Genomic DNA, 15,294 nt, shown 5'->3' with positions numbered 1-15,294 from the left:
GTTTTCACAAAATGCCTGGCAGTTGTAGCAGCCCATTTAAGGAAAAACAATGTCCACATCTATCCATACCTGGACGATTGGCTTATAAGAGCTCTGACTCAAAGGGGAGCATCTCAGTCACTCCGTTGCACAATCGATCTGCTCCAATCACTGGGGTTCCTTATCAACTACCCCAAATCCAATCTGACTCCATCTCAAAAAATTTCGTTCATAGGAGCAGATCTCGACACTCTCCATGCAAAAAGCGTTCCTCCCACAGTCCAGAGCATGATCATAATCCATCATGGCAAGAATCCTTCAATCTCGCTAGACCACTACGGCTCGTCACCTCTTGACCTTACTTGGCCACATGGCGTCCACAGTTCATGCAACTCCCATGGCTCGCTTAGCCATGAGAGTGTCTCAATGGACTTTAAAATCCCAATGGTCCCAGTCAAGTCAAAAGATGTCTCACATTATCCACGTCAGCAATCAGTTACGTCTCTCCCTAAATTGGTGGATACAGGAGTCCAATCTCCTTCTAGGACTACCTTTCCAACCTCCACAATCCCAAATTATTCTAACCACAGATGCATCTACCCTGGGTTGGGGAGCTCACATCCACAATCGCCAGACCCAGGGTTTATGGACCAAGGCGGAGTCGAACCATCAGATAAATTTTCCAGAACTCTGTGCAATTCGATATGCCCTCTCTGCTTTTCAGGATTGCCTGTCAAACAAAGAGGTCCTCATACATACAGACAGGTTGCAATGTGGTATCTAAACAAACAAGGGGGCACAGGATCTCATCTACTGTGTCAGGAGACAGCGCAAATCTGGGCCTGGGCTCTCTCCCACTCTATATTGCTGAAGGCGACTTATCTAGCAGGGGTGGACAACATGATGGCGGACAATCTCAGCTGTACTTTTCATCCCCACGAATGGTCCCTGAACCCCACGGTAGCAGACTGTATATTTCACCAGTGGGGCCATCTGCAAGTGGACCTATTTGCATCAATACACAACTGTAAAGTAACAACTTTCTACTCTCTGCACCACAGCCACGAAGCTCCCCCATGGGATGCCTTCGCACACTCGTGGTCAATGGGTCTCTTCTATGCTTACCCTCCACTTCCACTAATCAGCAAGACTCTCATGAGGTTACGGCAGGCCAAGGGAACAATGATTCTCATAGCCCCTCACTGGCCGCGTCAGGTATGGTTTCCCATCCTTCGTGACCTATCGGTTCAGCGTCCCATTCGCCTGGGCACAGACCCAATGCTAATAACTCAGAACAACAGTCTACTGTGTCATCCCAACCTCCAATCACTATCCCTGACAGCTTGGATGTTGAAAGCTTGAATTTGCAAGCTCTAAACCTATCCAACAGTGTTTCACAAGTCCTCATAGCTTCACGAAAGCCTTCCACCAGGAGATCCTATTGTGCAAAATGGAAAAGATTTTCCTCGTGGTGCGGGCCAAAGGAAATAGACCCTTTTTCCTGTTCCCTAGAAAATTTCCTGGACTTACCTTTGGCATCTTTCGGAATCTGGATTTCAGACTTCCTCTATTCAACTACACATTAGTGTTATCGTGGCTTATCACAAAGGTATTGACAACAGCACGATATCAACACAACCGCTCATGGCTCACTTCATGAGGAATTTACTACACCTTAAACCTCCCCTATGTCCTCCAGTTCCTACCTGGGACCTTAATGTTGTTCTAGCACAACTTATGAAGCCTCCCTTTGAGCCTTTGCATTCCTGCGAGCTTCGTCATCTCATTTGGAAGGTGATCTTTCTCATAGTTATTACACCCGCTTGCAGGGTCAGTGAGTTACATGCATTAGTTACATATGCACCTTACACTAGGTTCCTTCATTTATTTTTATTTATTTATTTATTTATTTCAAATTTTTATATACCGGCATTCGAGACAGCAGTCACATCATGCTGGTTCACATAAAACAGGGGTGCAAAGTAAACATAACTATAACAATGGTGCTGAAAAGGCAGTTACATATAACAGGGTGATAAGAACTTGGCTGAGAAGGAAGAGAAAGGACAGGATTAATTCACACAGGTAAACGATGATCAAGGTGTAGTTGGAGATTAGTTGACCATGTTGGTCAACTAATCTCATGACCACGTAGTACTCCGTACTCACCTTAAATTCCTGCCAAAGGTGGTCTCTGAATTTCATTTAAATCAGTGTATAACTCTTCCAACCTTTTATCCCCAGACCTCACTCACAACCAGGTGAGCGAGCTCACCACTCCTTGGACTGCAAACGTGCTCTTGCTTTTTATTTAGATTGTACTGTAGCCCACAGGACATCCACCCAATTATTTGTCTCTTTCGATAAAGCCAAATTGGGTATTTCGGTAGGGAAACAGACCATTTCCACCTGGCTATCAGATTGCATTTCCTTTTGTGGTCACCAAGCAGGTCTTCCTCTTCAAGATCATGTTAAAGCGCACACTGTATGAGCAATGGCAACATCAGTGGCTCACCTCCGTTCTGATCCTGTAGGGCTGCCACATGGAGCTCCCTCCATACCTTTGCAGCTCATTACTGCCTTGACAAAGCTGGTAGGCAGGATTCCATATTCGGCCAAGCGGTCCTTCGTAACCTGTTTCCCATCTAATATCCCAACTCCTTCCTACAACCCAGGAAGATGATCAGGCTGCCCAATTCACCAAAACTACCTCAGTTGTTGTGCCTGTTTCACGTCGTTAGGTATTTTGGCTATCACATTCGAGCATCCTGTAGCTTGCTAATCACCCACATGTGAGGACTACCATCCTGCTTGTCCTGTGAGAAAGCAGAGTTGCTTACCTGTAACAGGTGTTCTCACAGGACAGCAGGATGTTAGTCCTCACGGAACCTGCCCGCCACCCCGTGGAGTTGGGTCCATTACATTTTCTTAATTTATTTTTCGCTCTATCTTTACTACAAACGAGACTGTAGGGGGACCCCTGCTGGATGCAGGGTTGGTATCATGCTGGGCATGCTCAGTGGTGCCAATCAAAGTTCTAGAAACTTTGACAAAAGTGTTCCGTGATTGGGCTCCATCCTGATGATGTCACACACGTGAGAACTAACATCCTGCTGTCCTGTGAGAACACCTGTTGCAGGTAAGCAACTCCGCTTTATTTAAGGATTGTTGTTATGAACCCTTCTTTTTCTCCAAGATAGTTTTTGCACTTTCCTTGTCTCAGTTGTTTGGGGTTTTTTGTTTCCCTGTTTGATGATAGGCATTTTCTTTTGTGTATTGCTGCTACCCCATTATTTAGGGGCACAGTCTTTTTGGTTTAACATCCAGAGGAGGGAGATGCTTCACTAAGAAGGAACCCAGGATCATCTGCATCCTTGAGGAGGGATGACTCATAGTTGTCCAAAGGAAGGAGAGAGAGAGAGTGGGAAAAGAAGATAATTGTAGATACCCCCAAGGGTTTCCTTATATCTGCAGAAGATAGCTGGAGTAAAGAAGTACAACCAGCATCATTCATGGACTATAATATAAAGAGAAGATGGGAGAAGAGCTAATGGAAATGTAGGAGATGTGACTGTTTATTTGGAGGCATCTACATTGGACTATAAATTCAAATTTCCAACCATATGGGAGGGAATTTAAGACTTGACCTAAACCATGAAGGAAGGCATGTAAGTGCTAAGTGGGTAACATCATAATTGGGGAAACACAGCTGTAAAGAACATCTTAATCATTACACTATACTTCACTAAAGATTATGTTGGAAACCATAATAGCTTCCACTGCATTTTAAATTTCAAAGAGATCATTTGTGCTGTTTACAAAACCCGTGAAATGGGATTTGTTGAAAAAGCAATGCACAGTTCCTAGAAGATCTATTTTCCCTCACTCAGAAAATCCTGGATACTAAGATAATTGAAAAACATTGGAATGTTATAATAATGACTGTATATGAGGTGTTGACCCTTGGGATCTTATCTGGGACTGTCTGCCCAGGGTTTACTTATACAGCATGTAACAGCAGCAGTGTTCTGGCACTAATGCCTGCCTCAGGAGTCCCACCATCATAACTAAAAGGAAGCATATTGCAAGCATAAACAATTCATTGTTCATTATACTGATTAAAAAACTATACTCATATGCAGATGTCAATCTCCTTTACTGCATCATACGATACACAGAAATATTTTTTTAAATATAATATAAAATTTAAGTTAAAATAGATTTGAAGAAGATTATTTTAGATGTAATATTTGGTCCTGTAGTGGTAAATGGTTATATAGAGTGTTGCTTTGAGTATATCTATAGCCCATTGTGGGTACAAGATTACAGATTTAGCAATGAGCACCTGGTATTCTGATACCACTAATAAGACAAATCTTACTTTTTTTTTGTATAGATTTGAAAAAAATTGACACAGTATTCATAAATCATAAAAACAAATATGCATGGTACAAATAAGGAAACACCAATAACAAGGAAACATGACCACCCAGCTAGCTGGATTGGTATTAGGAAAAATTGGAGTGATATCTTTTAAAGGACCAATTAAAAAAAAAAAAATTGCTGAGCACATGAGTTTTCAAGATCAGACAGAGTTCTTTCAGATAACATTTGGATGAAGAGTACACAGCTCTCATAAAGCTAGTCACTAGTGCATTGTTAGTCCTATAAAGTTACTGCCTATAATTTGATTGACCTTTATTTCTACAAATTACATTTTGGGCAAATATGAGTAAGATGTGTATTGATATACTACAATGTCTAATTATTAGACTTTTTTCATTCTCCAAGGATAAGCAGAATGTAAAGTCCTTACATGTAGGTGACTTCATCTAACGAAGTCCAGCCAGTGACAATTTCTTCATAGCTTTTAGCATGCTCTGAGCATGTGTGCCCCACCCTGCATGATGGACATCATGTAGGGCCCCTTCAGTTTGTTTTTCTGTGAGGCTAAATAGTTACATGCTACTCTTTCTGAGAGAAACTTTCATTTTTTTTGTTTTGTTTTTTGTCACGGGGCCTCTGACATTCCCCTTCTTGTGTTCAGTAAGTAGACTTTTTAAGCATGTTTAATTTTTCTTGAATTTCTCATTGAATGCTGTGTGCATCGAGGGGTATCAGTCTTTATTATTTATTATTATGGATGTTTAATTGTAAACTGTATAGAACTTCAGATACAGCGGCATATAAGTATTTTAAATAAAAATTAATTCAATAGTTTGATTTCACCTCATTAAATTTTTGGCTGATGTTCCAAAAGAAAAGGAAAGCCAGCAGCTTCAAAATGTATCTTTGGTGCAAATACATCATTTCTATCACAGATCCCCATAACAGACTCAGTCTGGAGGACAGCCACGATATCTCTAGGTGTTCCATATAGGAAGATGACTCTTATAGGATGTCATCCTTGCCTGGAGTTCAAGGAGAAGCTCTTTAGGAAATGTACATCCAGCCAATCTGCATCAAAAGGCCCAGGAACTGTACCAGACACTATCAATGCATCAGTATCAGTGATATCAAAGGATTCTGCTTCATATGTACCGATATTGGGCAAAGAGCAAAAAGCTCTTGCATCAGTCCCCATCAGTGCCTGATGCCACAAGTAAGGGAGTTTGTTACAGCCATAAATCCTCCAAAGGGTTCCTGTAGAAAGGGCAGCTCACACCGATCTCAGGAATCTCAAAACTCTGCAAGATCCCTGCTGCTAGCCACCGATCTTCAAATATCCCAGGAAGATGTGACCATAAGTCCTGTTTCCCATGCAGTACTAGCACTGGTAGTTTTCAAAAGAAATTGGGAAAAAGATTTCTGTGTGAGGCTCTATAGCAGCTTGGCTTATTCTGTTTTCCCAATAGGAAATGTATTAGTGTTTAGGGCCTGGTTTAATAGTTGTATTTCTTAGATAGGGTTGTTACTGTTTGAGTGTGTTCCATAACACAGGTGTAACACAGGTGTAACTTTGTGCGGGTTAGTTTGTGTGCATTATTGCAAATCCTGAGAGTCTGTTAGGTGCTATATTTCTCTTTCCATTTCTCCAGGTTTACATTGCATGCAGTGACTTTTTTGGTTTTCCATTCCAGTTTCTTTCTCCATATTTATAGTTTGTGGTTTTTCTGTACTTGGTGAAGGGTGTGTGACCGAGGTGAGGCATTTAACTAGCCTGTAGGCATTTGTATCAATCTTATTTGTTTTGTTTTCTCAATAGAACATGCATTAGTGGTAAATTACTGTCTTTTCATAAGGAAGGCTGTTGTGCCTGGTAGTAAAGGGGGTTTGTTTTGCTTTTACTGAGATGTCATCAGAACCAGAATATCTTTTTTGTATGGCAAGTTGTACGGGGTAATGCCCTAGATCTGCTCTGCATTCATTACTGGGGGTTGAGGGGATTCCTGTGGATGCAGAGTGCATGTTTACATTTACCCCCATGATGGTCACATGCTCAGTATGTCACGCATGTGAGAAGCATCTGTCAGGTGTGTCCCGGCCAAAAAAAGGTTGAGAACCACTGTTCTAGCAAATACATTGAGTTGCAGCTTGAAACCTCACAAATGGTTCCTGGAAAGGAGAAAGTAAATCAGATCTTCTGCAAGTGCAAAACACCTGTGATAGATCTTTTTGAGTCTCCTCTGGTCCTGAACGTCTGCCCCAGAAGAGGGACTCAAACTGGTCTTGGATGCCTTCTCACTAGATTGGGGGCAGAGTCCTCTGCATGCTTATCCTCCAATTCCTCTGGTAGAAAAAAACCCTGCTAAACCTTAGAAGACATCAGGGGACCATGATACTCATAACCTTGTATTGACCACGACACATTTGTTTCCTGCCTAAGGCAGTGTTGGGCCTACTTATTTAACAACATTTATATTTCGCTAATCCATAAACTAGTTCTTAGAGTACATCATCATAAAATACAAACAGCAACAATGTGCAATCTCAAGAAAAACATTATTTAAAAATAAAGCATTATAAAAAGTTATTTGTTCTCAAAAAAAAGTTTGATAACATCCCTGAAGTTGAAGTTCTGTTGGAAGAGCATTCCATAAAACCAAAGCGGCAACTGCAAAAGATCTTGCTCCATTCTCAGCTAATCATAAACTTTTAAAGGAAAGAACATTCAGCACAAATGTGTACATACAGACCTCAAGATATGTGCAGGAGTATAAACAATGTACAGCATGCAAGTGGGCAGCAATATCACAATGGGGGGGGGGGCTTTAAAAAATTAGCTCTGCAATCTTAAATGACACCTAAAAAAAAAAAATAATTCAGAGCCCGCAGCACAGTCCTTCACTTTAATCATTCAATCGTCCTTCCAACATTTTTTTCCAGACTGAATGTCCATAAAGGTGAACTAGCCTTGCAAAGTTTGGATTGCAAAAGAACCTTAACCTTCTCTACCTGGAGCGGATTGAAGCTCCTAGAAAATCCATCCTGGTTTTTGCTTGTTTTGACCCCAACAATCCTGGAATTGCTTTTGCCAAGTGCACAATTTATTATTGGGTAGCATATTGCATCTCTTTCCATTATGCCGAAGTGGATCCGACTCCAGATGGTTATGTTGAGGCTCATAGTGTCAGAGCCATGGTGGCATCAATGGGCCATCTGAGATCAGCCTCCATGGAAGAGATTTGCAAAGTTGTGATATAAAGTTCAGACCACACATTCACATCCTGTTATTGCTTAGATAAAGACTCCTGGCACGATAGTAGATTTGGTCACTTTGTCTGGGGAAATCTATTGGAGGTTTAGAATCCAGTTCTATCCCCCACCACCACCTCTGTGGCCCATTATTGTTTCCAGGCTGCCTTTAAAAAAAAAAAAAAAAAGATAAAATGGTTTCTTATTACCAAAAACACTGTCTGTTGGCACTGTTTTTCTGAATGTTTTTCCCCTTTTTCACTGGATGTAGCCTGTAGCTATGGATTTCCCACGTAAGGACTTTATATCCTGCTTGTCCATAGAGAGCAAAAGTTACTTATCTGCAGTAGGTGAAGGCAGCAAGAACAGATGGATCCTTTGTATATTTTGAGCTACTGAAAGAACTGAAGGAGTCCACACAATATCTGTGCCGTGAAATCATGTATTGTTCACAAGAGCATGCTAAGATCTTCTAGAAGCTGTGACAAAATCTTCACTGGCCAGTTTGTCGGATAACATTACCCACCTGTGAGCAACTTTTGTTTTCCCAGATTTCTCAAAATTAGTAGAAAAGTACTTTTAAAAATGTATTTTTTTGGATCTAGTGGAATTATGGCAAGTGCATGTTTCTTTTTTCTCCCATTTATAGCCTTCAGCAAGGAACAATCCCATATTACCATAAAGGATCATATGATTAGTTCATAACATATCTTGTTAAAATGTAAATATTTTATTCAATACATATTTAAAAGTAGGTTCACAAGTCTTTGAGGTTTCAGCAGAGTTTGGCTTAAGCTATCTGGTTTAATAAGAGAACCAATTGCCCTGGTTACCACCAAAATATTAAATGCACTAACTAAACTTAATGTTATGTGCCAATTCATACCCTTAAACAGTTTTCTCAAATGGGGTAGCAGAGAAATATCTGTTTACTCTCGTTTTCTTTCTTATGTAAAGTTACACAGTAAGAATTATTTATGTACTTTAAGTTAAACAGTTCACAGTTAAAGAGCAACTGATGCCTCAGGGGAATCTGTAAAAGCATGCTATATATATATACACACACACAATGTGGTTTATTTTCCATAAATTTTTGAATGTTTGGTTGGTTGTTTTCTTTTACTGATGGTCATCACGAACATTTCTAGAAGTCATATCTTTGTAATTTGAAAATGTTTTATCCTTACCTAAAACTACAGTGCTTTGCTCATGACATCACAATTGATATGCTAGGGAATAGTGACCTCAAGTGTCAACAATTGAAAAACATTCACTTCTGAAGGGCTTAGAAAGCTAGTTTCTTTGTGCCTGCCCAAAATAACTCATCATCCCTAACCCCGATGCATGCGCTCATCAGAATGCTAAATTTTGTAATTTAACTGCTCATTATTTAGCTCATTTGGAAAATGTAAGCTTTAGGGTAGTATAGAAAGGTAGTAAACTAAACTAAAATATGAGCTTTTAGTTTCATATTTATGCTTAGTTTTCATGGGTACTTTTATTTAAAACTGTTGATTCGTTTTACATACTAATTGTCAATCACAAACAGATGCTGGAAAACATAAATGCAAAAAGTACTAAAGAGAGAAACAGAAAAACAGAGCAGCTCATCAGGATTCCAGGAAAATTATTGTAGCTTGTTGGACTTAGTCTGAGGTGATACATTTGGTATGCTTGCCACCACTGTCCCCTAATTTGCACAAATTAAAACTAAAATGGAATAACTGTAAATTGGTTTAGCTTTAAAACAGTAGTCCATTTTAGTTGGAACAGTGTTTAGCCAGAACAAGTTCTGATAGTTAATGTTACTGTACACTGCTTTGGAAGAAATTTCAAACTGAAAATATTGGTTGAATAAATCTCATATTTCTCCCAGGTGCGAGTTGAACTAAAGAGTAACCAATCAGAGAACTTCTGCATTCAAAATGACCAATCACAGATTGTTCTGCAGAACAGCTGTTGCTTTTTCAGGGAGCCAAGAGACAGAGGAAGAATAAAAGCATACCGTATATTTTTCTTTATTTCCCCATTTCCACTTCCCTAGGATCAGCATTTACTGCTTATAAAATGCATTAACAGGCTGAACCTATGCTAACTGAAACTCTTGTGTGCGATTGTTATAACTGGTTTTGATTGCAATTTTAGTCACAACCAAATTTTGAACTATTTAAGAAAAGAAATGAAGGGAAACAAATATAGTGTCTGAAACTGAGTGCTGCAGAGCTAGTACTCAAGGTATAGTGATTAATATGCAGGAGACATACAAACTTAGCAGATTGTGCATATCAGGAGATCCAAAAGAAGATGGCACTCATGATTCCCTGTGATAATATCAGGAAGAGCTCCATCTGGCTTCTCCCTTTTCCTGCATTAGCCCAGCATATAGTCTGTTGTTGAAGCCCATCCCCTTTGCCCAAGCTGGAGCCTGCTGAAATCATACTTAACTCCCCTTCATCCTGACAGTGACACCTTTATTTTAGAGCTGCTCATTTTCTTTTCATGTGTGACCTCACGGGTCTTGTATCCCAGTCACCTCATTGTTATTTAGTAATGATGATGATATCCATTCTTCACATTGTAGCCTGCATTCTAGAAGCAGTCTGTCAAATCTTCTTTTTTAAAGTAGTGACATTTTATTTAGTTAGAGCCATATAAAACCAGTTCATTTCTGTTTTTACCTGTGCCACAGTTTTAATAGCCAATAGTGGTCCTAAGGAAAATAGATGTTTTGCAGGTTGTGTGTAATATCAAAATTAGACTTTTGAACTGATAAATTTGCACCATTCCGGCAAAAAGATAGGCAGTGCTTTCTTGTTGAATTAGCAGACTGAAAGCTAGAACTGTTAAGGATGGCTGATACTGACAGCATGGATATGAGAAAATAGACCAATAAACCCACTGTGTTTAAAGACTGGCCTCTGCTGCCTCAGTAGCTCTTTACATGGTAACTGTTTCAGTAGTTGAACTGTGCATTGTGTTCTTATATGTTTGTTTTTTTCTCTTAAAAGTTGTGTTAAATGTAATTTTGCCTCCTCTACCTTAATATAACACTATTTCCCCCCCCCACCCCCCACCTCTTGCTTTTTAGGTGAACAATGCTACAGCACGAGTAATGACCAACAAAAAGATGGTCACACCATATGCAAACGGTAAGGCATAGCACCTGCAAATGGTAAGGTATAGAGAACAGCGCCTACACATGCAACCGACGACACTGTGCCAGGGCACTTGCAGACTGAGAGAAAGCAGCACACAAGACTCAGTCTGTATGTGCTACTTTTAATTTAAGGCTCTCATACATGCAGATGGCATGATGTGCCATCCACATCTTCACATGTAAGAGACTGTGAGTATGTATGTATTGGTACATGCACAAGATAATACATTCATATCCATGAATCCTTAGGTTCTCAGCTTTAAGAAAAGCTTAAATGGGGGGATGAATCTCAGTGGCTTTCATCTGCCCACTCTGTTTTTTTTCTTAATGCTTCTTACTATTGCCCTTTCAGGGATATGGTTTGCCTTATGATGTGGCTGTATGGAGCTCCTTGTTCTTGCCTTCTCTATGCAGCTGTATGGTGTTATGTCTGCCGGCTCAGGCATCTGCTGGGTTGTACTTCCTTCTACTCTGCCCATTCATTGCTCTCTCACCCCTGCAGGTTGGAAGCTAAGTCCAGTCATGGGAGCAGTCTATGGCCCAGAGTTATATGCAGGTACAGCACTTCTCAACACTTTCCAGTGTATATATGCGTTGTCTTGTTACCTTACCCTATGACTGCAGTAGTGTTGCTGTTCTATATTCTGGATTTTTTGGCATTTTTTAACACCTTTATTATTTTTTTGCATTTTTATCCTAAAAAAAAAAAAATTTGGAATCAGCATCCAGCTTTCAAGCAGATGTCTCACTAGGCAATGATGCAGCAGTGCCCCTGGCGGGACGGGGGGGCATAAACACGTACATTCCTTTACTCAGTAAGTAATCACAAGATTGGCCCCTGTATTGTTCCTTTTGCTTGAGTAAACTATGAATTTGTTATCCTCTTGTGTTAAGTCTGTATAATATATACTTGAAAGGGGGTTTTTGGGTCCCTCCTACCCCTCTTTGTAAGATATTAGGCAGTGATCTCATTGTATATCAGGTTATACAAAGTAAAGTACATGACCTCATGGTCTCTTTTCTAAAGAATACAATTCAAGTTTGAGAAGCAAGCTTGCTGAAGGCCATGTAACAATTGCTGGCAATTTGAATTTTGATGTCTTAATTGTACTGTGTTTTGCCATAATTACTAGCCTGCGCAAAGCATGTGCTTAATTTCCAGCCTGTGCAAAGCATGCTCTTAACTATTAGTATGTGCAAGCATGCTTTAATTCTTTTATTTGGGGGAAAGACTAGGTGACTTCATAAGCACTAAGGCATATTCTTCTGGTTCTTACTCTTCTCCCATCGCCTAGTAGTCAGGGATTTGTCCTAACTTTTTAATTGAAATGACAACAGTACAGTAACCCAGGAATTGTGATCTTCCCAGCTGTCTTGCACTGTAACTGCTGCACTACACTGATACTCAAAGAAGACCCTTGAGTTTATACAGTATAGGACACTTTATCATGGGCCCACTCTGTCAGATCCTCCAGCAAAAAGATTCAGAAAATATAAACAAGGTATTCCATAGTGCACAAAAAAATAAACATTTTCAAATTTTGGAAACAATAGTGAAATTATCTAAATGATTTAGTTATTTAAAGGCATAACTGTATCATAAATAACCCACTGTAGAGTTAGCAGCACATAACCAGAATTATGTTTTTAAGAATACACTGATAGCTAACATCACAAAATTACATGCATTTCTTTTCTTTTTTTTAGAAGAGATTTGTTTATTTTTATTCATCTTATAGGAACTGTCTTTGTTTAAAAAAGAACCACCACCTCAGTCCTTAAGTGTAATAGTTTACTCTTACTGATATCTATCACAGAAACTTGAGCCACTAGCCAGTCATGATCAGGCTGCAGTGCAAATAACTGAAGAGCTACCTCTGGGTGGGGAGGAGTAGATAGAAAGCGACCATCTTTGTTGCATGCCCTTAATTACAGAACTAATAATTAAGGCTAAATTAATTTCAGTTCCCAGAAGGAAAATATTTAAAAATGCTATCAAAATAGGTTCTTAAACTACAAAAAAAATTTTCTTAAAAAAAAAAAAACTCCTTCAAATTGTGGGTGGGGAGGGCCAAGTATATATTATACAAACCAAACAGCTCTGAGCCAACTGTCGGACACCCCGTGGCACCTGGAAGTATGCTTCAGTTTGGACTTGTTTTCTCGTGCTTGGTTCCCAAGGCTTTTTCTATGCTTGCCTCCCTTCCACCAACCAATTAACTGTCTCTTTCCCTTGTGCTTTTGGCTTTGTAATGCTGTGGCTTCTCCCTACCTTTCCCTTCCCTTCATCCCCACTCCTTTGCCTGTGTGCTTATTTCTGCATTGGCCTGAGCCAGTTTACTCCAGCATGAGAATGGTAATAAAACAGGGACCAATAACCACGTCTGAAGTAACATTTGCAGGGGCATGCGTGGATGGGATTGGGAACTCTGTAACTGGGCATAAGAAAGTGGGAGGGGGAAGCCTGTCGGGGGCATGTAATGGGGCCATTTTTTCTCCCTTCCTTCCTCTTTCTTTTTTGTTCTGCTCTCTAACTTAACTACAGCAGTCCATATTGGCTGATTTTTTTTTTTTTTTTTTTTTTTTGCAGCAATATAAACTGTTCTCTTGCCAGTGTTAGTCACTATACACTTTAAATATATATACTTATATTTTAATAATATGTGTTCTTTTCTTCTCCTCTGCCTGCTGAGACCAGTTTCAGGTGCAGAGAGACATGGGCAGTTTACCTACAGACCTCAGCTGGCAAAGGAGCGGAAGAGGAAGTGGAGGACAAAAATATATTATAGGTTTTTACTTTAGGTTTGACTTCAAATATATTTAGTGTGTAGCAGTGCTGTACGCGCATGTAAGAGAATGGTTCGTGCTGGCTTAAAAGAATGTCTTGTCATGGAGTACTGCTTTTAATTTCGAATAAGCACAAGCTGCAAGTAATGAAAAGCAAAAGGACTCGAGAATACTTTTATCCCTTTAAAGCAGCATTTAATCAAAACAAACTCTGTTTTCATCTTGTCACTACCATGGACTGGTAGTGAAAAATAGCATAGGTTAGCATATTGAGGCAAGTCACGGCCCTTGCACCTCTGCAGCATTCTCCTCTGTGGATCTGGCTAATGGAAAGTTTGTGATGACTCAAAAAAAAAAAAAAAAGTGTGCAAATTATTCTTATAATTAATGATACCCGTAAGCTAAAATAGAATATGCATACATAGAAACATAGAAACATAGAAATGACGGCAGAAGAAGACCAAACGGCCCATCCAGTCTGCCCAGCAAGCTTCACACATTTTTTTCTCTCATACTTATCTGTTTCTCTTAGCTCTTGGTTCTATTTCCCTTCCACCCCCACCATTGAAATATCTAGCTTGATTAGTTAGGGGTAGTAGGGGTAGTAACCGCCGCAATAAGCAAGCTACACCCATGCTTATTTGTTTTACCCAGACTATGTTATACAGTCCTTATTGGTTGTTTTTCTTCTCCCCTGCTGTTGAAGCAGGGAGCTATGCTGGAAATGCGTGATGTATCAGTCTTCTCCCATGCTGTTGAAGCAGAGAGCCATGCTGGATATGCATCGAAAGTGAAGTATCGGACACAATTGGTTTGGGGTAGTAACCGCCGTAACAAGCCAGCTACTCCCCACTTTGTGAGTGCGAACCCTTTTTTCTTCTCCCCTGCCGTTGAAGCAGAGAACTATGCTGTATATGCATTGAAGGTGAAGCATCAGGCTTATTTGGTTTGGGGTAGTAACCGCCGTAACAAGCCAGCTACTCCCCTCTTTGTGAGTGTAAATCCATTTTTCCACATTTCCTCTTGCTGTTGAAGCTTAGAGCGATGTTGGAGTCACAGTAAGCATGTGTATGTTTATTGAATAAGGGTATTGTCTCCAGGCAGTAGCCGTCATTCTGGCGAGTCACCCACTCTTCATTGGCGGGCTTTTGACTTTATGGATCCACAGTGTTTATCCCACGCCCCTTTGAAGTCCTTCACAGTTCTGGTCTTCACCACATCCTCCGGAAGGGCATTCCAGGCGTCCACCACCCTCTCCGTGAAGAAATACTTCCTGACATTGGTTCTGAATCTTCCTCCCTGGAGCTTCAAATCGTGACCCCTGGTTCTGCTGATTTTTTTCCTATGGAACAGGTTTGTCGTTGTCTTTGGATCATTAAAACCTTTCAAGTATCTGAAAGTCTGTATCATATCACCTCTGCTCCTCCTTTCCTCCAGGGTGTACATATTTAGATTCTTCAATCTCTCCTCGTACGTCATGCGATGAAGATCCTCCACCTTGTTGGTCGCCCTTCTCTGTACCGCTTCCATCTTGTCTTTGTCTTTTTGTAGATACGGTCTCCAGAACTGAACACAGTACTCCAGGTGAGGCCTCACCAAGGACCTGTACAAGGGAATAATCACTTCCCTTTTCTTACTCGATATTCCTCTCTCTATGCAGCCCAGCATTCGTCTGGCTTTTGCTATCGCCTTGTCGCATTGTTTCGCAGACTTCATATCATTAGACACTATCACCC

The 15,294-nt window shown here is 40.3% G+C and overlaps 1 protein-coding gene across 16 annotated transcripts in view; it reads left to right on the top strand.

Moving 5' to 3' along the window:
* Positions 1-15,294, top strand: part of RBFOX2 (RNA binding fox-1 homolog 2) — a 932,501-nt gene that overhangs the window by 708,969 nt on the left and 208,238 nt on the right. For 13 of the 16 annotated variants that reach the window (XM_029590392.1, XM_029590386.1, XM_029590387.1 and 10 more), the window contains 3 exons: positions 10,703-10,763; positions 11,274-11,327; positions 11,494-11,586. In XM_029590392.1, coding sequence (XP_029446252.1) covers positions 10,703-10,763; positions 11,274-11,327; positions 11,494-11,586 — 208 coding nt within the window. The remainder of the gene's footprint in view (positions 1-10,702; positions 10,764-11,273; positions 11,328-11,493; positions 11,587-15,294) is intronic. The other 3 variants (XM_029590393.1, XM_029590389.1, XM_029590391.1) reach the window with 1 other exon arrangement.

Source organism: Rhinatrema bivittatum, chromosome 2, assembly GCF_901001135.1.
Source record: "Rhinatrema bivittatum chromosome 2, aRhiBiv1.1, whole genome shotgun sequence".
In the NCBI taxonomy this organism is placed as follows: Eukaryota; Metazoa; Chordata; class Amphibia; order Gymnophiona; family Rhinatrematidae; genus Rhinatrema; species Rhinatrema bivittatum.
The sequence above is the reverse complement of the archived record's forward strand: the minus strand, read 5'-3'. Positions and strand labels throughout refer to the sequence as shown.